This window comes from Apodemus sylvaticus, chromosome 22, assembly GCF_947179515.1.
Source record: "Apodemus sylvaticus chromosome 22, mApoSyl1.1, whole genome shotgun sequence".
NCBI lineage: Eukaryota > Metazoa > Chordata > Mammalia > Rodentia > Muridae > Apodemus > Apodemus sylvaticus.
Window position 1 is genome coordinate 41,422,138 of NC_067493.1, and position 23,412 is coordinate 41,445,549.

Genomic DNA, 23,412 nt, shown 5'->3' on the forward strand with positions numbered 1-23,412 from the left:
TTAATAGTGAGTTATCTGAAAAAAGAAAGAGATGAGGGAAGACGAGGAGGAGGAAGAGGAGGAGGAAGAAGAAAGAGGAGGAAGAGAAAAGAAGAGAAGGAGAAGGGAGAAGAGGAAAGGGAGGGAGGAGGAGAAAAGGGGGGAGGAGGAGGGAGAGAAGAAGGATGAGGAAGGAAGTAGGAGAAGGAGGAAGGAGGGGGAAGAGGAAGAAGAAGGAGATAGAGAAGAGGAAGAAAGGAAGAGGAGGAAGAGGAAGAGGAGGAAGAAGAAGAGGAGGAAGAGCCAAATCCAACTTGTACTAGCATCCAAAACAAAATACTTTTGGATAAATTTAACCAAGGAGTTGTAAATTTTCTGTGTTGAAGATTTTATGATGGTACTGAGAAAAATTAAATTAACACATAGGAAATGAAAGTATCCCATGCTCAGGGATTAGAGAATCTATCATAGTCAAAATGACCTTGTCTCCCAAAGCAATCTACGGGTTTGCAGCAGTCATGTCAGAATTTCAACAGTGTTTGCCCCAAATGTTTACAACAAACCCAAAAACTCATATGGAACCTAAGATGACCCCAGGACACCAGAGCAAGCTTGAATATAAAGAACAACTCCAATGGCCTCACATCCCCTGACATTTGTAGATTCTTAAATTGCATCATCTTTATCTGATCCAACATTTTCTCCCTCTAAAGAAGCAAAGTCATTATGGCCACACAAGGGTTTACACCTGAGTTTTTAAATCAGCACTTCTTAGAACAAATAAGGTGGGGCAGCCCAAATGCCATTAAGTGATTAATTGTGCAAATAGCCTGTGGTGTGTGCACAAGATTAAGCCACACTAAGCAAAGAGAGTCATTCTTAAAAGCATCAGGTTAGGATCTAGAGAGTTGCATCAATCATTAGGAGCACTGGCTGTTCTTTCAGAGGACCTGGGTTCACTTCCCAGCACCCACACATCAGCTCACAACCATCCAATCCATTTCCAGAGGAATCCAATTCCTTCCTCTGGCTTCCATGAGCAACTGCACTCCCCGTGTACATACACACAGAGAGAAACACATACACATAAATAAAAAAATTAAATTTAAATTAAATTATGCTAAAAGAAAGGAACTAGTTAGAAAAGACTGTATATTCTAGGAGTGTGTGTGTGTGTGTGTGTGTGTGTGTGTAAAACAATCAAAAATACAAACCTACTCTGAAAAAGAAATACAGCATTAAAGAATTAACTACAAAAGAATATGAGCCAACTTTGACATGAAGGATGCTCCCCAAACTGGATTGAGATCATTACTGTGCAATTGCATACATTTAGTAAAAGGCATTAAACCGTGCTTTTTAAATGGGTGCATTTGTTGCTTGCAAATCATATAGAAGAGGATCTGTTAGCTAGCTAAGGCATAGCCCAACCAAGGCTAGGCCCTAGTGGTGGCAGGGTTTCTTCTCCAAGATCAGGTGAGAGGGACATAAATCCAAGTTTTAATTTGACCAGCATTTGTATTTAAGTTATGCAGGAAGGCCCACTGTGTTCCCCTTAATGGAGTGTCTCAATGTGACTTCAGTGAGCACTTAATGTGTGTCTAATGAGATTCTTTGGCCAGCTAATTATTAAGCATGTTTAATGAGGTTTAACAATTGCATACGGATGCATAGAGCTTTTTGCATAGATTTTTTCCCTTATCAAAATACCCTTAAGATAATGGATTTAACCCACATAGATTGTCTTTAAGAAGAAAAAATCATTAGAAACCCCTGCAATAATGGGCCTTATATTTCTAACAGTTATTAAAAACCCATCCTATTATCATACGTAAGTCATTACTATTGACATTACACATGGATTATGTGATTCCAGGTGACTGTAATATTTTAAGGAGATTTAAGCAAAACAGGAAATCTTATGAAACCTACTTTATTTTAGAAAAGAAACAAGGAGAAAAAGCTTAGCTCTGTGTTCAGGGCAGACAGGAACAAGCCTGCAGGTCATTATAAATCAGATTTTACAGAAATGTAGCCGTTTGGAGGCAAAGCCTAAGTCAAGAGGAGATTTATCTTTTCAAGCAACGCAGACAGGGCATTAGTGTAAATTCTCTTGATAGGAGTCTGAGTAAATTAGAGTTACAGCTGAGCCTCTGACAGGCAAGGACTAGAGTCCTCCACTTGCTGCTTGCTTCTAAGAAAACCGTGGCTGGCAGATAGTGTCTCTTTACACCAATGTCTCTGGTCGCTCCTTTTCAAACCTCCGTAGATCTGCACGTGAGCAGGCTCTTTCTTTAACTTCCTTGCTTTGATTTTCTTAGCATTCTTCTTACATGGCATCATAGATGCCGTGAAGCATATCCCTGGCTCCCTGCCCTCCTCTGGAATCATATGGAATTTTATAAATCCTTTAGAATTGGCCTAACTCTTCAATTATCTTCTGTCAGAGGCCAATGCAGAGTTTTGTTTCTGACCCTCTGTCTGGTCACATACCTCATCCAGTTGTCTTTATAGACCTCGTTCACAACCAGAGTCAATCTGAATGGTGTAACAGCTTTTCACATTCAATTTAATTTGTTTTTAATCTTATCTTGCTGTTTTGTCTAGAACTTTCCCTCTACCTATGGGCCAAGTTGTAGCTCTTATAGAATCTGCTGTTTTTATTTGACTCCCCAATTCCTTGAAAACAGAAACTTGATTCTATTAAAAAAATAACATTAAGAGGCTAGAGAAATGGCTCAGTGCTTAAGAGCACCTGGCGCTCTTTCAGAGGACGCTAAGTTCTGCTCCCACCTAGCACCCACATTGGGTGGTTCATAACCGCCTGTAACTCCAGCACCACAGGATCCAGTGCCCCCTTCTGCCCCGCATGGGTACCTGATCCCACATGCACAGAATACACAGAGAGACAAACACATACATGAATAAAAATGAAATCTAAACAAAACAAATTATCTATTGACACCCATCCTATGTTCCCCTTTATTTCAGAATTTCTTCTCCTACATGCAAATTCAATTCTGCTCTCACTTAAAAAAAAAAAAAGTGTCCAATAATGAGATAGGAATATGGGAAGATACCGACTCTAGGGTGGAACGTGTTTGTTTGCTTGTTTGAATTTACTTCATTCTTCCTATTCTTTCCCCTCCTCTTGCTCCCCCTCCCTTTTTATATTCATGGTCTCTTATTATTTATTATTGAATATGCTGAGTTAGTTTGGTGCTGTTCATACATGGATGCTTTTACTTGGGATTAGATACCCTATCATGGTGCCCATTCCTGAGGAAGACTGGCTCTTCCTCTCTTAGTAGTCATCATTAGCTCATAGCTCTTCAGTTAGGCATAGGGCATTGTGATATTTTCCACATTCATAGTGTCCTGTCAGCCAGTGTTGTTATTGCCCTCTATGTTGACTGATCTAGTTTGGACCATGTGTGTGAGTAATATGTTTACAGGCCTAAAAGGGTCTAATAGGGTCATCTTTGAAGCTACCCACCCTACTGGATTGCTCCATAATAGTCAATTCAGAATCTAAATCGGGGCTAAGGTCTAACCTTCCTGGGCGATTTCAGCGTCTCATTACATTTGAGGACTATTACAAAAATATGAAAAGCGATTGCTGCCTGGGTCTCCTCCCAACCCAAGGTATTCTGATGTCACAGACAGGAATGAAATACCACCTGCCTGTTCCGTAACCTCAGGAGGTCCCAGGATCTCAGAAAGATACAATGATTCAACTTTGAGGTGCTTGTGGTTTCTCATAGAATAACAAAGCTCTGGGATGGAGCTGGAGTCATCACCCCAGCCTGCTACAGTAGAGCAGACCTGTACCCTGGTGTGACTGAGCCCATGACCTTGGGCTACCCGGCTGAGAGAATCAACCATCGATACTTTGTTGCATGGCTATATGGCTTGCAGGCTTCCTGTGGAGGCCAGCTTAATTGGATGAAAAATAAAACTAAAAGCAGCGACAGAATGTGGTGATGGTGTAGATGTCCCACTGAAGGGAGACCCTGATACTAATGCCAACGTATGATGGAGTTTAATCACTGTAAATGTGTGTCTCATTGTGGACGCCATGCCTTGTGGGTTTGATGCGATTCTCTTAGTATAGCTAGGAAATGAGGGGATCTGGAGCTGTCTACCAGGATCTACAGGGGGTATAGTTTGCAATATGGGACAAAGCACCATGAAAATAAGCCCATGGCATAGATTTTCCAGATGGAAACAGGAGTTGACTAGAAGGGACTTCAAGATGGATTCAAGAAACATGCGTTAAGTAATGGCATGTCCCTTTGCCATCCTGCCTGGATTCAACAGGAGCAGTGAAGGAGGATGTTGGGACACAGACCCATGATGCCCTTTACAGCAGCCTGGGGGTGGGGCAGGGTCTCTCTGAAGACACCTTCATTCAGCTGAAGCCAGGCTTCTTGGTTTCCCTGGAGAAAATAACTTGAGGATGAGTCAGCATGAGGCAAAGTTGGAGTTTATTATGATTGTGTGCATTCTGAGTTCATATGCGCAGCTGCCCTGCTGTGTCTGAAAATACAATTTCCTTGTAGTTATCTCTTACTATCTTTCTGCTCCCTCTTCTGCAATGATGCCTGATCCTGGGGAGGAAAGGGTAATGTGATGGTTTGTATATGCTTGGCCCAGGGAGTGGCACTATTAGGAGGCGTGGCCTTGTTGGAGGAGGTGTGTCACTGTAGGCATGGGCTTTAAGACCCTCATCCTAGCTGCCTGGAAGTGTGACTTCCACTAGCAGCCTTCAGATGAAAATGTAGGACTCTCAGCTCTCCCTGCTCCATGCCTGCCTGGATGCTGTCCTGGTTCTACCTTGATGATGATGGACTGAACCTCTGAACCTGTAAGCCAGCTCCGATTAAATGTTGTCCTTTATAAAACTTGTCTTGGTCATGGTGTCTGTTCACAGCGGTAAAACCCTAGCTAAGACAGGTCACCATATAGATATCCCATTTAGGACTGAGCGTTCTGCAGTCTCTTCATCTCTACAACTTGCCCAGCCGTCAGTCTCTGTTTTAAACACCACCTATGGCAAAGAGTAGCTTCTCTGATGAGGATTGATACATCCATTAATCTATTGCTCTAGCCATGGTTTAATACTGTGTCTATTGAGCAGAATAATAGCAATAGTTTCCCCCCTAGGGTAGAAGACCTGTCTGGCCACAGATCCCTGGCCCCAATGCCAGTGCCAGAAATGAGTTGCAGCTTGTGGAGCATGGCTTAAATCTAATTAGAACGTGACTGGTTACTTCCATGACATTCATACCACTTAGCATTCTTCTTTAAGATGTCTTTCTATAAGGAACAGCTTTATGTCTGTCAGTGGGTTTTACAGTGTGTTAATCCAACTGGATTTCCTGCTTTTTTTTTCATGGTTTTAAAGCGTCTGTTGTTTGTAGAGAGTTGTGATGAGTGTAAAGTCAAGGCCAGCCTTTCTATAACATGGCTGCGCCTGTTATGGTGGCTAGATTGTCAGTTCAGGATGAACTGCAGGAGAGTGGCCGGAACTGTGGAGCATGGTGGCGATGGGGTCAGCAGGACACTCTTGATGGGTGAGTCTGGCAGAAGGAAGAGAAAATGAGTGATGATTCCAATGTTTGGGGCTTTCTCAGCAAAGTAACTAACTGTAGGTACCACTTTCTTCATCTGCATGCTCACAGAGAGGTGGTCTCAAGAAAAGTATTTCCACCTGGAAAGTCTGAGACACCACAGCCATGATACAACTGAGATGGTGAAATATAACATGAGGGTCCACAGGAAATATCCAAATAAGTGACCCAAGCCTGCAACTAGCCTCCACATCAGTGTCATCGGTCTGGCTTCCCTGTTCCTCCTAGCTCTTGTCTCCCACTGCAAGGTCACCCAGCCAACCCAAAAATGTGGAAGCATGGATAGCATGCATGTCCATAATTAAGACAGCCGAGAGGGGGACCAGCTTCCAGCGCTGCTAACAAGTCTCTATCAGGACTGGGTCTTCAACCTTCTTAGGATCTTGTTTGAAGAACTAATGAAGCTCACCCAGATAGCAAAACTGGTAAGGAGCTCCATTCACAAGCAAAGTGAGAATGCTGGTTGAAAACTCTCGGAGAGAGTAGTGGGCTAACTGAGCTAGAGTGCTGAAGAGTCCCTGGGTTTAGCTCCCAGCTTCTTTTTTATGAGACGAAGAAAAGGAATCAGTTGCTAGTGATGAGGTATAGGTGATGTTTTGGTTTTGATTGGCAGGCCTGGATTACATAACCCTTTATTCACTGAACATATCCCGTCCTATGATGCGTCTGATTCTATGTATAGGAATACCCAATCATTCTAATGCATAATATGGTAAATAGGTAAATTTCCCTAAACGTTTACACAGAGGATATACTTTATCTTGCTGTGTGAGCATCCAAAATTGGGTCAGACTCGACTGGCCTACTGCATCTAATTCCCAGATGTGTTTGAATCAAAACCATGAGTTCCTGAAGCATAGAGCCACTTGCTGCACCGCTTGGTGTGGGACATGCATGGAATGTGACACAGGTGGAGGAGTCCCAGGTCAGTAAGTTCATTGGTAGGAAAGGGCTATCTATAAGCATAGCTCAAATGGAGCACAGCCTTGGGTTGCTAAGTTTTACCTGTTTTATTTTTGTTACTTTTCGTGCTGTGATGAAATTCCGCGACCAAGACAACTTATACTTGAAAGAGTTTATTTGTACCAGAAAGAGAGTCCACAATGGTGAGGGAGACCTGGCAGCCCGCAGCTGTAACAAGAATCTGAAAGCTCACACCTTCAGCCACAAACAGGAAGTGCAGAGAGCAACCTAGGCAGGGTGAAGCAATAACCTCTCAAAGCCCACCCCCCAATGACGTATTTCCTCTACTAAGGCTCCACCTCCTAGAGGTTCTACAACTTCCCCCCTCCCAACAGCGCCACCTTCTGGGTGATGTTCAAATACATGTGCCTATGAGGGGCATTCTCAAACTACCCTGGTTTGCTTGCCTCAAAAACCTTGTTTACGAATGTGAGTCTAAAGACTGCTTACCTTTTCTTCAAGGTCCAAGACTTCCTTCATCTGACTTTCACTTCTCTGGTGCAAGGACAGAGGTAGCCCAGGCTCAGGAAGTAACAAAGAATATTGGCTTCTCCCACCCCAGCCCAAAGAATGGAAAGATGGCTGCCCACATGTCCCCTTGGCGAGCGGCCCAGGCTGCCTCTTGGCGGCTTCAGCCCTGAATTTATTTGTGTCTCCCAGAGTAATCTTCATAGCATCCTCCCTCCTTCAATTAGTGTAGGCTGCAGACATGCAAATTCATTTTTACATTAGCTTAAGAAAAACATAATTAAGAAGTTGTCTGCTGAAGGGGGGAAGGGGGGGAGAGAACATAATGTCTTCAGGGGCCAAACAGAAGATGGCTTTTGCACTCCCGTACTGTTGGGGATTAGCCACGCCTCAGCACCTCCATTAACATAGATGATCAGGTCCTGGCTCTGGCCCTCCACGTGAGGCTTGCTGAAATCCTTGGGGCTTGCAGGTCCCAAAAAGGCTGCAGCTCTCAACAAAGACCACTTTCAAAACAGCCCCTTTTTTGCAAAGCACAGCCTTGGAGCGGCCCTTTGATGTTTATTAATTCTGTCTGCCCTTCCCAAACCAATTGAATTAATTCCTTAGTCTCATGAACCGTAAAACTGATACGCTTCTCCGGGCATACGGAAAATTCTGTCGCCTTTGACAATTTGACATGCATTTTTCTGTAGCAATTGAGAAGCGGATGAGAGCTCTGCTTGGTTAAAGGCTGCGGGCAGAGCTTCCTCCTGGCTTCAAAGAGTAAGACTTCACGCCATCGGGGAGGACCTATCAACACACATTAAGTACTCCTGCCATGTTTTGTAGCGTTGCTCTTCGGAGGCTGTGAGTGAAGTAGAAACTTCCTTTAAGAACCATTGTCAACACCGACAGCCGTCAGTCCGTAATCTATGTCAGCATGCTAAACAGCAGTTAGTCATATTGTTAGTTTCCTTATGAGTCACTGCATTTACTGCTTTTGACACGGAGCGCAGCCTGCTTAAAAACAAGATCGGCCTGGAGAGGTGGTTCAGCAGGTAAAAGTGCTTGTTGCTCTTACAGAGGGCGGGCCAGAATTTTCAGTTCCCAGCACTGCCACGTGGCAGCTCACAAACCGCTATAACTCTACCCTCAGGGATCTGATGCCCTCTTCTGGCCTCCAAGGGTACCATACTCACATGCCCCTGCCTGGCTCTCTTCCTCCCCCTCCCCGTTCCTCCCCCCTCTCCCCCCCTTCTCCCCCCTCCCCTCCTCCTCCCCTTTTCCCCTCCCCTCTTCTTCCTCCATCCCCCTCCTTCTACTTCGTCTTCCACTACCATCCCCTCCTCTTCCCCTCCTCCTCCCCTTTGCCTCCCTCTCCCTTCTTCTCCTCACCCCCCCCCCCCACATACACACAAAGGAATAAAAAATGTTTAAAATGGAAAGACATATAGTAAGCTGAGTTCTTATTCTCTTATCTTTGGTGTTTCTTACAGACTTCAGCTTTCACTATAGGGTTTGGGTATGGTTTGTTTCCTGGTACATGTCTTATGTGATACTTACTACTCTAGAAGCTTCCAAGACAGGATCCCAGACTCAAGACATCCTGGAAAATCTCGAGTCTCTCCATGTAAAAAAGGATGGGGCTCCCGGAGAGCAGCCGCTTTCCCACCTGAGTCAAAGGCTGGCTTTCTGAGTCCCAGCACATCATCAGCATGGCTGTCTCCATGTTTGCCTATTTCTCTGTTTTCAAGCATGCAATTTTGCTAGTTAGATTTTGTCAATAAGTTACAGTCATCCAGGAAGGGGGAACCTCAGTTGAGGGATTGCCTCCATCAGACTGGCCTGTGGGCCAGTCAGTAGACTATTACCTTGACTGATGACAACATGGGAGGGTCCAACCCATTATGGCCTGGGGCAGGTGGTCCTGGGTTCTATATGAAAACAGGCTAACCAGGCCATGGGAAGCAAGTCAATAAGCAGCACTCATCCATGGCTTCTGCAACAGCTCCTGCCTCCAGGTTCCTGCCTTGCTTGAGTTCCTGCCCTGACTTCTTCAGATAGACTATGCAGATTATGTGTGCTGAAGGCTGAAATAAACCCTTTCCTCCCCAGGTTGCTTTTGACCATGATGTTCTATCATAGCAACAGAAAGCAAACTGAGAGAGTGGTCCATTGAAAAGGAATTCAGTCTGAAGGGTCAAGGAAACATGTCTATGGGCTATAGTCAGTCAACAGAATATATGCTCTTTATAAGCTGAGTTTGCCAGCATTTTAGGGGAGGAAACCTCTTAAGTTTGTTCATCAGAAGTCATTCTGCTCAACATTTCAAAGCTCAGTGGAGTCCAGATGGGCAAAAAATAGATACATGCTGCAGTGGGGAGGAAATTGTTAGCATCAGGCTACACGGACCCAGCCAGACACACTGGACCATCCACAGTATGAGTCCGTTCACAGGCCATAGTTAGAAAGGAGAAATCCGTGCCTAGGAATTACGGGAGGTTTGAGGCTGGAGGTGGGGATATGTGAGGATAACAAAAAAGATCGTTTCTTTGGGTTTTGGTAAAAATTATTTTAAATTTGTGACAATGTTGCACAGCTCTGTGAATAGGTTAAAAGCCAAGAAACTATTTGTTTTAGATGAGTGAACTCTATGGAATGTGAATTCTGCATCAAATCACTGTCCCCATATTTCATTTTGGAGCTAAAATTGGCAGAACCCCAAATTCAGGAGTATCATATTGGAAACCAGGAAAAACTACCTTGGTGAAGCGCAACTCGAAAGTCAAATTTATACCGACCCCCTAGGGGCCTCCAGGCAGATGGGCACTACTTTTTCTATTTACTCGTTTGACTGGATTGGGGTCTGTGTTTGTTTTGAAGACACAGGGTCTCGGGTAGCCCAGGTTTATCTTGAATCCCTCTGTAGCCAAAGATAGCCCTGAATTCCTGATCCTCCTGCCTCTACCTCCCAAGCGCTGGAATTACAAGCTTGCACCTGACTGCTGTGTTTTTTGTTTTGTTTTGTTCTTCAGTTGTTAGGGTTTTTTTGTTTTTTTGTTTTTTTTTTTTAATTTTTTTTATTCGATATATTTTTTATTTACATTTCAAATGATTTCCCCTTTTCTAGCCCCCCACTCCCCGAAAGTCCCGTATGCCCCCTTCTCTCCCCCTGTCCTCCCACCCACCCCTTCATTCCTCTCACCAGGTTTTGGGGCCATGAACTCCGTGGTACCTACTAAAGAATAAGAAAGAAGGAATCTGTTATTTATGGAGAGTCAGGAAACCTAACCAGCTTTAGCCTCGCCCATACTGTCAGAGAAGCACTGGGCTTCCGGGTTCCTTGCTGATTCCTCTTTATACAACTGTAATCTTGAGGATGAAATTGGCTTAAAGGCTTAAACTCGTTAACTTGATTTGGTCTTCCTTGTGAAAGGGAATGCGCATGCCCATTGTGTGGGACGAGGCTAATCCTAACACAAGCAGCACTCAGGTTCAAACTGCAAACTAACAAGTGAGGGGGGATGGGGTGGGGCGGGGCGGGGTGGGGGCGGGGCAGGGGCAGGGCCGGGAAAGAGGAAGGCCATAGCTTTATTCAGTATGAACTTTCTTGGCAGAGCTAAAGTTCTTTTTGTTACCTTCATTTTACTTCTTTTGTAGCAGCTAATACAGTAAATAAAAAAACACATGCTTGGCCACACCCTGAAGGACCACGGAAGTGCATGAGCTAACAGTTTAGCAAGCTCTCTAAACTCAGCCCAAGGCAGTGACATAGTACCCCTGGTTTCTCCCCTAAGTCAGAAATTCCTTCTAGAGGGATTTCAGTAGGACTGTCTAATCAGCTTAAGGAGTTAATTAAACAGCTGCCACTCCTCTGCTTAATTCCAAAACTAGATGCTAAGTAAGATTTGAAATTAGTTATGCAAAACCAAGACTTTTGTTATGGTGGTGCTGGGAGACTTACCAGGCAGGCTGGGATAAAGGGGCTGGAGTTCCTGAGAGCTGATGATGTTGGTTGGGGATTCCCAGAGAGTCCTACGGGAACTGTCTGCCTTGCTCTGCTAAGGGTAGACAGCTAGGCAAGAGTTAGTAGCACCCCTGCCTTTGTCCGACATGAACGTAGTCTACCACGGAGAGTCTTGTGGTGTGCAAGTCTCTGTACATGCGTTTTCTTGCAGTTTTCATAGAAGGCAGGCCAAACAGCAAAGTCAGGATTTCATATAGAACTCTCAGCTCCTCTGTGGAAACCCAGACATGAGCAAACTATCCTCATGTCTAAAAGGTTACAACTGGCTGGAGCTACAGCCGTCCCCTTTGAGTTGGGTGTGAGAGTCTCCTTGCCAAGTGGCAAGGTCACCTCTATCTCCGGGTGCGGTTGGATCCCTGGTTCAGCCACTGCCACAGGCAAACTGTGTGAGAGAGTTCTAGTCCTTTGAGATGTTCAGGCTGGAACCTTGAGGCTCTGGAAACCCACTAGAGGGGCCAGGAATGGAAGCAATTGAGGCAGATGATCCAACTATACCCTCCTGAGGAAAACCTATTGTAGATTTGACGGGCACAAAAGAGGTCAGGAGGCAATATCTTCATTTCATTCAGCCATCTGCACCTCAGACCTCTAAATGCTTGGGACACTGAAGCAGCTCTTCAAGTACCCATGAGTGACTGGGGAGCCTGGGTTCAGTCTCCAACTTGAGTGTAGGATGCCGCCGTAACACACAGCAAAACTGACTCACACAAACCCCAGGGCACCCATGCAATGTAGCCTGCAGGGCTCAAAGCCTCCAGCTGTTCATGGCTGATGAGACTCTATCTGTCCCCAGTTGAGAAACTAGTCCATAGCTTGGGGACTGTGTGTGAAAGATGTGTGCTTTTACCCTAAACTTGGCATCTATCTGAGTAGTGACCATGGCTGCTGAGAGCCACCAAGAGGTCAGGGAAGTCCTATTCCTATCCTGCTCTAACTCCTGACTGAGCGTGAGTCCCCCACACATACACACCCTGGATGTTGTGATAGATTGTATCTTCCTCTGTTCCATCACTCCCTCTCCCTCCTCCTCCTCTGCATTTTTTCTTTCCCTATCTCATCTCTCTAGCCTTTTTCTTTTGCCAAGAACATACTGGATCCCTATAAGTCGTTGCATACATTATGATACAGTTAATAATAACTAACCTTATTGAAAAGTTAATAACATCAATCACTCTTAAGAGCTGAGCTCATGAATTCACCCGGTTCCAATGGATGCAGTCTGGAAGCCTGATTCCCAGGCTGATGAGAGGAAGGCACGGAGAGTCAGTGATTTACAAAGGCATTCATTCAGGAAAGAGCATAGTAGGAACCCGGAAGCTGTGCAGACACATCAACAGACTACACTGGACCGTCTTTGACTTTTGGAAATGAGGAGACCTCACTCCCAAGAGCTCACCTCACCTCAGCCAAGGCTACTTGACTAGACCTTTGTTCATAAAACAACAAGCCATGGTTTCTCCTCTCCATTCCTGCTCCCAGAGAGCAGGTGTGGCTAAAGCTCTAGAAATCCGGTAGAGCAATCGAAAATAATAAAGACCAGCACGCTTTAGGGTATCACCAACCATCATATTCTAAGGACTATCACATGCAGAACCCTCAGTTTGACCTGGTGACTGGAAGTGTTTACAAGCTTTATGCTACAGATGAAGAAACAGAGGCTCAAAGCTGCCACTCTTTTGCCAAAGTCACACAGGAAGCAGGAGCAGGATAGATGGGTCCTTCAGGCTGGGGAGTCAGCATGGGGCAGGCCAAGCACTCTTATCTCTCAAGGTGGACGGGACCTTGAGAGCCATCAGACATGCTCACCAAGCACACTGGTCATCTATCTTCATTTCTGCCCTAAATATGGCTAGATAGTTCCTGCCCAGGGTCCCTTGTCTGGTACAGCAAGGTGGTGGCTCAAATTTCTTTTTTTCTTTTTTTCTTTTCTATATTCTTTGTTTACATTCCAAATGGTTGCCCCTTTCCCGGTTCCCCCCTCCCCATAAGTCCTATAAGCCCTCTTCCCTCTGCCCATTCCCCAATCACCCCCTCCCCATTTTTCTGCCCTGGTAATCCCCTACAATGTTGCATCAAGCCTTCCCAGGACCAGAGCCCTCTCCTTCCTTCTTCTTGGGAATCATTTGATATGTTAATTGTGTCTCGAGTATTCAGAGCTTCTGGGCTATTATCCACTTATCAGTGACTGCATTCCATGTATATTCTTTTGTGATTGGGTTACCTCACTTAGGATGATATTTTCCAATTCCAACCATTTGCCTAAAACTTTCATGAATTCGTTGTTTTTAATTGCTGAATAGTATTCCATTGTGTAAATATACCACATTTTCTGTATCCATTCTTCCACTGAGGGACATCTAAACCCAGGATAGCTAAAACTATTCTCAACAGTAAAAGAACTTCTGGAGGAATCAGTATCCCAGACCTCAAGCAGTACTACAGAGCAATAGTGTTAAAAACTGTATGGTATTGGTACAGTGACAGGGAGGTAGATCAATGGAATAGAATTGAAGACCAAGAAATAAACCCACACACCTATGGTCACTTGATCTTCGACAAAGGAGCTAAAACCATCCAGTGGAAAAAAGATAGCCTTTTCAACAAATGGTGCTGGTTCAACTGGAGGTCAGCATGCAGAAGAATGCAAATCGATCCATTCTTATCTCCTTGTATTAAGCTCAACTCCAAGTGGATCAAGGACCTCCACATAAAACCTGACACACTGAAACTAAGAGAAAAGAAACTTGGGAAGACCCTTAAGAAGATGGGCACAGGGGAAAAGTTCCTGAACAGAACACCAATAGCTTATGCTCTAAGATCAAGAATTGACAAATGGGACCTCATAAAATTACAAAGTTTCTGTAAGGCAAAGGACACTGTGAATCGGACAAAATGGCAACCAATAAATTGGGAAAAGATCTTTACCAACCCTACATCCGACAGAGGGCTAATATCCAATATATACAAAGAACTCAAGAAAGTAGACTCCAGAGAGCCAAAAAAAAAAAAAAAAAAAAAACTATTAAAAATGGGGTACAGAACTAAACAAAGAATTTTCACCTGAAGAATTTTGAATGGCTGAGAAGCACCTTAAGAAATGTTCAACATCATTAATCATTAGGGAAATGCAAATCAAAACAACCCTGAGATTTCACTTCACACCAGTCAGAATGGCTAAGATTAAAAACTCAGGAGACAGCAGGTGTTGGTGAGGATGTGAAGAAAGAGGAACACTCTTCCACTGATGGTGGATTGCAAGCTGGTACAGTCACTCTGGAAATCAGTCTGGTGGTTCCTCAGAAAACTGGGCATGACACTTCTGGGAGGACCCTGTTATACCACTCCTGGGCATATACCCAGAGGATTCCCCAGCATGCAATAAGGACACATGCTCCACTATGTTCAAATTTCTTACAGAGACCTCATTGGTCTCATATCTGGTAGATTACTGTTGGGCTTCTGATGAGCCTGCCATGCAGATCCCTCTGCATGTGACTCAAGATTTCTCCTGGCATAGCATCTAAGTCCCAAGAGTAAGTATAACTGGGAAAAAACCAGATGGAACCCACATTGCCTTGTATTGCCTGACCTCAGGAGTCACCCAGCTTCCTAGACTCCAACCACGTGTCCCTGTAGCCAGGTGCATTAAGGGAGAAAAGCTAGACTCAACCTTCCCATGGCAAATCCAAAGAACTCAGGAGTCAATACACCACCTCATTTCCCCCTAGCTTTACTAACTTCTAATTGAGAAGAAAATGCTCTACAATGTACAGGATGGTGTTATGGTTACATTCTGAAATGATTGTCATCACCGGAGTAGATAGTAGAGCCAACAGCTCACATGGTTTGCTTGATATTGTTATCGGAATGAAGACTTTATGCCTGATTCCATTGGCAAGTTTCAAGTATCTAGAACATTGTCACCAACCGCAACCATCCAGGCCATGACCATCTCCAAGTTGAAATTTATAGACTCCATCTCTATCTGATCTTCTCAATACCTGATTAAAACAGTGTCCTTGAGATACTAGGTTTATCCAGTAAAGAGACCCAACCAAGAATATGTAAGGTGACTAAGGAGAGAGAACCGAATGATAGAGACATCTCATGTACCAAACCACCACTTGGTAATGATTAATTCCAAATAGCAACTTGACACAACCACCCAGTCCCTGAATAAAGGACTATTTAGATGAAGTTGCTTTGTATGTCTGTATGTCTGGGTAGGGTCGATTTTTCCTAATTGAGTTGATTAAGGTGAGAAGACCCAGCCCACTATGGGCAGTACTACTCCCTATGTCTGGGTCTAGGTTTGAGCACTCACTAAGCATGCATGTATTCTTTCCCTGCATTTGACTGTAGATGTGTTGTAAACATCTCTCTTAAGATGGACTATGATGGACTATAACCAGAAATTGTGAGCTAAAATGAACCCTTTCACTTCTAGGTTTCTTTTCACAGAGCATTTTATTACAGCAACAACAATGAAACTAGAATGGTGGCCTGAATCTAAAAACCATTCCACTGAGACAAGGTTATATAGTGCACTGTTTCAATACATAGAAGAATGTTCATAACATGGGCAGGAGAGTTGCTATTGAAGGCACAGAAATGGGCGTAGGAAGGGAGTGCGCGTAGAATGTCTTTTCATGAAGTATTGAGTAGGTGTGATATTTTTAACAGTGAACATGTGCAACTTTGATAAAACAGTTAAATTCACATTAATAAAAAGGGAAAAGAATATAGGCAGGTGTGCTTTGGTGGCACAGAGAAGCCAACCTAAATGACAGGCTGCATTGCTTTTCAAACGACTATTGCTTCCCATTAAGTAGAGCAATGGTCTCATTTCAGGGTGACTGCTAAGGTGTAGGATTCTCTGTGTTAGGCTACTGCCACGAAACCTAGGCACCCATACACTCAATAGAGCAGAGAGCGGTTTGTGAATCTGTATGTGTCCCAGGCATCAGACTGAGTGATGTTCCCCGCTGGCAAGAAGAGGCACGAGGCTTATTTATGGCCCTGCAGTCTTATTGCTAATTAGATCTACTCTATCTCTGTGGTCATCTAATAACTCTCTTGCATTTAATGTGGTATCCATGAAAAGCTCCCAACTCATCACCCTGACAATGTTTGCTGGGTTTTCTTTTCTGGTGGTGTGTGAGTCTAGGATGGTAAGAGCTTCAGAAAGCAAACAAAACGCAAGGACAAAGTAGTGACTGATCACCGAACTTGGGAGGTTATCAGTCTTTGATGGGAAATGGAAAGCTTTAAGAAATCAACCACACCTGGGTAAAAACATCCCACAGGGAATGCTGGGTCACCAAAATGACTTAGAATCTGGGGAAGTGTCCAAGAACCTAGGACAGTCGGTCATCAAGCTCTGCATGGAGCAAATTCTGAGGTCAAGTATTACATCAGTCAGCATAGATCAACTTATATGGCAGTCACAAGTCACTTCCAAATCACACTGCAATAGGACAAGAAAAACCTGCTTACTTGTCCTCCTGTTGTCCGAGGTCAGCAGGAAGCTCCTCTCCACACAGCCACTCAGGCGATCCTGGAAGGTTGCCTGGAACCTGATTCTTCCACCTTGTGCCACAATAAACCCGTTGATAATTTCATATATGTACAAAATGTATCTTGATCATACCCAGCCCCACCCCAATTCCTCTCCTCCCCCAGTAGGTCCCCACCCACCTTTAAAAAAATAACCCTCTGTGTCCAATGAAGGCTGTTTGTGTGTTCACGAATATGGGACACTACCAGTGGCCACACTCCTGATGAAAAATGGCTCCCTCTCCCCTAGGCCTCACCAACTACAAATAATTCCTCAGCTAGGAATGGGGCCTCGTGGTCCCCTTCCCTGTTCATGCTGGAATGTCGTCTGGCTTGATCTTGTGCAGGTAACCTTACTTGGTTCCCGAGAGGGAGTGTTGATGTGTTCATCAGCCATGTCTTGGCCAGAGGACGGAGTTCCAAAGCTCTTCTCTGCATCCTCTTGCTCTTGCATTCTTCCATCTTCTCTTCCCAATATTCCCAGAGCCTTGGGAATTGATATTGATGTCCCATTTAGGGCTGACATTCACAGTCTCCCATTCCCAGCACTCTGAACAGTTCTGCATCGCTTGTGTTGACTGGTACGCACTGCAAACAGAAACCTCCTTCACCAAGGAAAGGAGGTTGACAGAAGCCCTGATCACCATTTTGCCAGCAAAATGGAGTCGGGGAGACAGCTATCATTTCTCCCAATTGATAGTAATGCATGCAGCTCCAAAGGAAGCATCTCTAGGATGGAGCTAGCAAGGTCGTTCATTGTAGAAAGGGCTGACAGCTAAGCCTGACAATTAGAGTTTGACTCCTAGGTTCCACATTATACAAATAGAGAAGTAGATTCTTAAAAGTTACCCTCTGACCTCCACATGTGTATATGACATATGTGCCCACTCCACACATAGTTTCTCTCTCTTTCTCTCTCTATCTCTCTCTCTCTCACAGAGAGAGAGAGAGATAGAGAAGCGCACATGTCATACAACTGTACTAATGTGCACACACAATACACAGAATAAAAATTTTAAAGTGTGTTTAAAAGCATGTGGGGGAGGGCTGTGCATTGGCTTTGAGTTCAGGAATGTTCCAAAGTGGAGTCTTGTCTTTTAGGATGAAAAGGGTGTATGTCAGCTGAGGCTAAGACTCAGCCAATGGAGCTGACATGCTGTGGGGATCCATGAGGTAGGGAAGAAGTGTGTCTTATGTAAGAAGCAGGGTTGTCATAAGGGAGGTGGTGATGTCACTTAGAGATATCCTCCACTCTGTTTTCTAATGCGCTACTCACCCAATCCAGATTCCACACAAATATCAGATTCACAAGCCTATTTTACAAGCTCAGTCCCAAAGGAAGGTGTCTCACCCCCATTGTCCCCAGAGCTTGTGTTTAGAACAAGGACACCCCAATCCAATGGCTGCAAGTCAAAGTAAAATGGTGGCTGAGTCAGGTGATACCCAACAGGCCCTGCCCACATCCAACTGTCTCCTGACACTGTCAAGAAGGGCTGGGCAAGCACTGACTTCCCAGAATGCAATGGGACTTGTTGTTGAAAGGCCTCATGGGGACACTGTCAGAGAAGGGGAACAGGAAGCCAGGGCTTGGAGGCTCTGGCTATGCAGAATGCAGGGTTCCTCGTGTCATGGCAGCTAAGTCCTAAGAGTAAGTATCCCTGAGAAAAAGCTGGATGGACCCCACATTGCCTTGTATTGCCTCACCTCGGGAGTCACCCAGCTTCCAGCCATGTGTGTGTGGTGTGTTGGAAGCAAGCTAAATCCTGAATGAATGTGTGTTGTTTATATGAGCAAGGCTATGTCAAGGACTTCAGGGCCTCTGATGCCTGGGAAAATGGCAAAGCCACCCAGGGATGAGACTCAAGGGAATTGCAAATTCTTCTGGTCCATGTGCAGATGTTGGTAGTATATGCAGTGTGGGCAATGTGTGCTTCCCCACAGTAGTTATAGCCTGAAGATTCCTCCCCTAGAGAAATGGATCCTTCTGAGATTACTAAACCTGCCTCTTGCTATTCCCCTGTCTATAATGACCTGGCCCTTTGTTTACCAGTATGCAATAACCCCACCTCTCTGTTCAACTTTATATAAATATATGTATTATGAATTGTACTGGCTGGTTTTATGTGTCAATTTGACACATGCCAGAGTTATCACAGAGAAAGAAGGACATCCTTGGGGACTTAGCTGTCTCCATGAGATCCAGCTATAAGGCATTTTCTCAATTAGTGATCAAGGGGGGTGGACCTAGCCCATTCATTGTGGGTGGTGCCATCCTTGGGCTGGTATTCTTGGGTTCTATAAGAAAGCAAGCTGAGCAAGCCAGGGGAAGCAAGCCAGTAAGGAACATCTCTCCACGGCTCCTGCTTCCTGACCTGCTTGAGTTCCAGTCCTAACTTCCTTTGGTGATGAACAGCAGTGTGGATGTGTAAGCTGAATAAACTTCCCAACTTGCTTCTTGGTCGTGATGCTTATGCAGGAATAGAAACCCTGACTAAGACATGAATATTATAAACAAGGGGCTGTGACTTGTCCATCAGAGAGCTCAGGTCCCCTGATTCCAGCTTTATCCTGTGTCTGTGTGTTTATCTTTTATGCGTTCCCCTCTACCCTGTCAGATTCATCCCTGAAGTTTCACCACCTGCATAGCACCTTCCATCATGATTAGGATAGCCAGTCTAGTTTGCAGCCCAGGTCCTATTCACTTTCACTACACCCTGCAACTAGGGCAGATGGTGATCTAAGGATAAACCTCTTGTCCCATCTTCTCCTAAAGGAAAAGTTCCATGGCAAAAATGTGTGGTTGTGTGAGTGCGTAGGAGTGAGTGAGTTAGTTTTAGGCATGCACATGCTGCATTGGAGTGGCTATGGATGTGTGATTTCAGCTGCAATAGCATTCAGAGGCTAGAACCCAGGAGAAGCCTAGAAAGTCAAAAGTAAGTAAAAGGAGAGCAGAAAGAAGCAGGCACGGCCATTCCCATCTTCTCTCTGGCATCGCCAATCTATGCTCTTACAAATTGGAAGCACTGTATGCAAGGATAGAACTATTTAGGTCACTAATGCAAAGATTCAGAAGCTGAAATTCCCTGTCTGAGTCTCACCTTCATTTACACCTAGCTTTGTGACCTTGGGTGAATGAGAAAACCTCCCTGTGCTATCTAAGGAATAGGAATGTTGCCTGTCTTGTCTGGTGATATGAAGGTTGCAGGGTCAGTACTTGCAGGGCTCTTACGAGGGTGCTAGGTATCCCCATCCCATCCTCCCTACAAAATCCAGGTGTTGACAGAAATGGCCTCCTGGAAGCTGTTACCAACATTTGGATTCTTGTGCCCAGGTGAAACCCAGGCCTTTTTCAGGGAGGCAGGGAGAGACATCCTCATATTATGGTGGCAGGTCATTTGGGGTCAGCTAACGGACATACGTTTGTTCTTCCAGGAGGCAGAGATTCTGAACACAGCCATCCTCACCGGAAAGACAGTGGCTGTCCCTGTGAAGGTGATCTCTGTACAGGAAGATGGCACAGTACAAGGTCTGTCGGACTCTGTGGAGTGCAGGTCATCAGACGAAGATGTGGTTAAGGCAAGTGGATAGTTCCTCATCCATTTGGAAACCCATAGTTACATGGGCATGGGTGTTTATGCTCTGCAGGGTTCCTCCCATCCTGGTTTGCCTGCAATTTAAGTCAGTAGTGTCTCCCAGCCCAAAGCCAACTGCTATTACCTATACCTGGGCTGTGAGACATTTCTTCTGTGCCTTTGTCATGAACATGGGGTTTTTTTCCCCTAGACTCTGGGAGGTGGCAGAGGGATGTGGGGACCATATACACTCTCCCCACCCAAGACTGATAATGGAGGCTTCTTTCCACCCACTTGGGCTGTAAAGATATAGAAAGGAGAGTCAGGACCTGGACTGGTATACATGCAGCCATGGTTCATGATGCATTTACAACCAGATGGCTGGTGTAAAATCGATAAAGGCATAAAGTTTATGATTACAACCAACTTTGATTTACAAAACCAGTCACTGGAGAGAGGAGTTGACTCCCAACCCCTGGCCCTCCCACACGATTGTACAAGAGCAAGGGACATCACACACCATGCCCATCCCTTTGTTCCATTCCCTGACTCTATTCTTCCTCCCAAGCTCTTCTTTCTCTTTTTAAATTGAAAGCAAAAAAATGATCCGAGACAAAAGCATGCTGGGAGAAGCCTGGGGGCAAGGACTCCAGTCTGGCTGTAGCAGGAATCTCTCAGCAAGGTTCCAGACAGCAGGATGGAGTGGATTTTTATAGTTGCCATGACCAACTCCATGGTCAGAGCCGTGCTGACAGATGTCTCATCACATCCTAAGGGTGAACAAGGATGGCAAAGTTTCTAGACCTTCCTGGGACTTCCTTCTTACTGAATCCAGAAAGAATAGCACATAACACCCCAGGGCTTCTGGACAGGGGTCACTGTAGCCCACCTGCTCAGAAGGGAACTTCCACTGAACGAGCATCTCTAGTGACCTGGAAAGCAATCAGTAAACACAAATAGAATCTTTGCTCGGGCCTAGTTTCTGCTCAGGATGCCAGGACCACCAGGAGGCACACTTACCCAGCGCTGAGGGAAGATGGATCTTCAGGGCAATGTCACAGGGTTGTGGTACTTTACATTATATGCCAGCCACTCCAACCTACTTCTTCCAGAATCTTCTTTATAACACACAGCCAATCCTTCAGTGTCTCTGGCCAATGTCTGACTCCTCTTTGATTTCTCTCTTTCTGGCTCTCACATCCAGTCTTCTACAAACCTTCCTGGGGATTCCTTTCCACACATTCACAGTCAATACCTCTTCTCTGGGATGGGTCCCATCCTGGTCCAGGACACTGGATTCTAGATCAAGGAATGACTTTCTCCTTTTCAGTCCCATACTTTCTCATGCCCACATCCCTACACCACCTCTATTTCAATCCAGCAGCTTAGATGGTCAGAGACAACCCAACAGTGTTGCTGAAATACTGAGGACCATTCCCTAGCCTCCTTTCTAGCCCAGACTCCCCAGGATGCACACCTCACCACCTCAGTCTGGTTAGGTACACTTGCTATCCATTATTCCAGCTACCCAGAGTCCCTGTGTTTGTTTGTGGCTAAGAACCCCTTTAGCCACCTCTATATCTATCTCTCCCCTAGATGACTATGTGTGTGAGCCCTTTCATAGCTTCCCACAGAGTCCTTTACTGCTTAGCATTTGTGAAATCATCATGGATACCCAGCACTGCCTTTCCTACCTGCTTCCATTTTTTTCATATATAAATACATAATGAAATGTGTACCTATATACTACAAGTCATAATTAGTTATTCGTGCATGTGTATATCCTACTGTGTTTATTGTGTGACTCCCTTATCAGAATATCACCTCCAAGGGAAGATGCTCCAGTTCATTCTGATCCTTGTTATGATCCCATCACGTACAAAACCTGACACACCACGAATGGTCCACACATCCTTGCGAGGCCAATAGGTGAATGACGCACTGCTGCTCCTCCAGGGTTCCTACAGCTACCTCGTGACAACCCATTGCTTCCAAACAGCCAGCTGGGATAACACTCTCAGCAAGAAATCATGAGTGGGTCAGATGGGGTGTCAGTGCTGGCTGCTCTAGGCTCTTGAGTGCCCAAGGCAGATGCAGAGGCTCACAGCTCCAAGTCCTGAGAGCCACAGACCTGTTGCTCCAGGCTTTAGAAGCCAGAGAGTCAAACTGTCAGGACTCAGCTAGGAGGCTGATTACTCTGGGCTTTACCCATCCATGTTTGACAGCTGGTACAATCCTCAGCTTGCAGAGCAGCAACAACAGCAGCATTAGCAGCAGCAGCAGCAGCAGCAGCAGCATTAGCAGCAGCAGCAGCAGCAACAGCAGACGCTGTCTGCTCATGTCACGATTCCCAAATCCCTAAGACCCTCAGCTCCTGCAGAGGTAATGCTGTGGCTCCTGGACCTGGAGGTGTTGGACACCCCTGCCCCATAAGGCTCGCCAGTTCTCTGGAAACTACATGGCAAGCAGAGCCTGCTGTTTCTCAGCTTCACAGCCTTCCCACCTTCCTTCACCCTTGGCTCCTCCCCGCCTTCACCTTCTCTCTACTTCTGCCGTTCCATGTGGCCCCCACTACCTCTGCTTCCCACCATTTCTGCCCCAGACACTCTGGAACTCTGAAGCTACCTCTTGTGACTGTTGCTGATGCTGTTGCTACTGTCATCACCACCCCTTCCCTCCTACTACCTCTTAACCCTCTACACTTTGTGTGACTGGCTTGTTCTGCTCTGCTAAAGACTGAAAAACAGGCAACAAAGTACCACTTAAGAAAGGCCTTTGATTGAGCCTAACGCTGCAGCACCAGGGGCATCACAGGAACAGGATCTCCCAACTGACTGGAAGAGTGAGCCCAATTTTCTTATATAAACAAAAAGAAACTGAGGTACGTGCCATCCACAGGCCTTCTGCTGGGTATCACAGAGTGCTCCCTTTGGTGCTCCTCTGGCCTGGGTGGGAATGACTACTGAGCCTAAACTGAAGCTTGGGACCAAAGAAAGCACTTGCTCAAGCTGCTTAAACAGCTGTGCTGGGAACAGCACCCCCTGGAGCTGGAGTTGTGCCTTGGTAGCAAGCAGCTGGGGTTACCATGTGGCTTCCTCAAGACATCTTCAAGTAACCAAAGCAGCCTGGCTGTCATGAAAACTAGCCTCTAAACTTGGCTCAGTTGACAGTCCTCTGCTGAAGCAAGCCATCCAGGGCACCAAGAAGGGGGTCGGACAGCTGTCAGTCAGGG

At 45.4% G+C, this 23,412-nt stretch overlaps 1 protein-coding gene across 1 annotated transcript in view; it reads left to right on the plus strand.

The window, feature by feature from the left end:
- Tmem132d (transmembrane protein 132D) overlaps positions 1–23,412 on the plus strand; it is a 637,993-nt gene that overhangs the window by 537,653 nt on the left and 76,928 nt on the right. Inside the window, exon 5 of the mRNA XM_052168292.1 lies at positions 20,041–20,184. Within this exon, the coding sequence (XP_052024252.1) occupies positions 20,041–20,184 (144 nt within the window). The remainder of the gene's footprint in view (positions 1–20,040; positions 20,185–23,412) is intronic.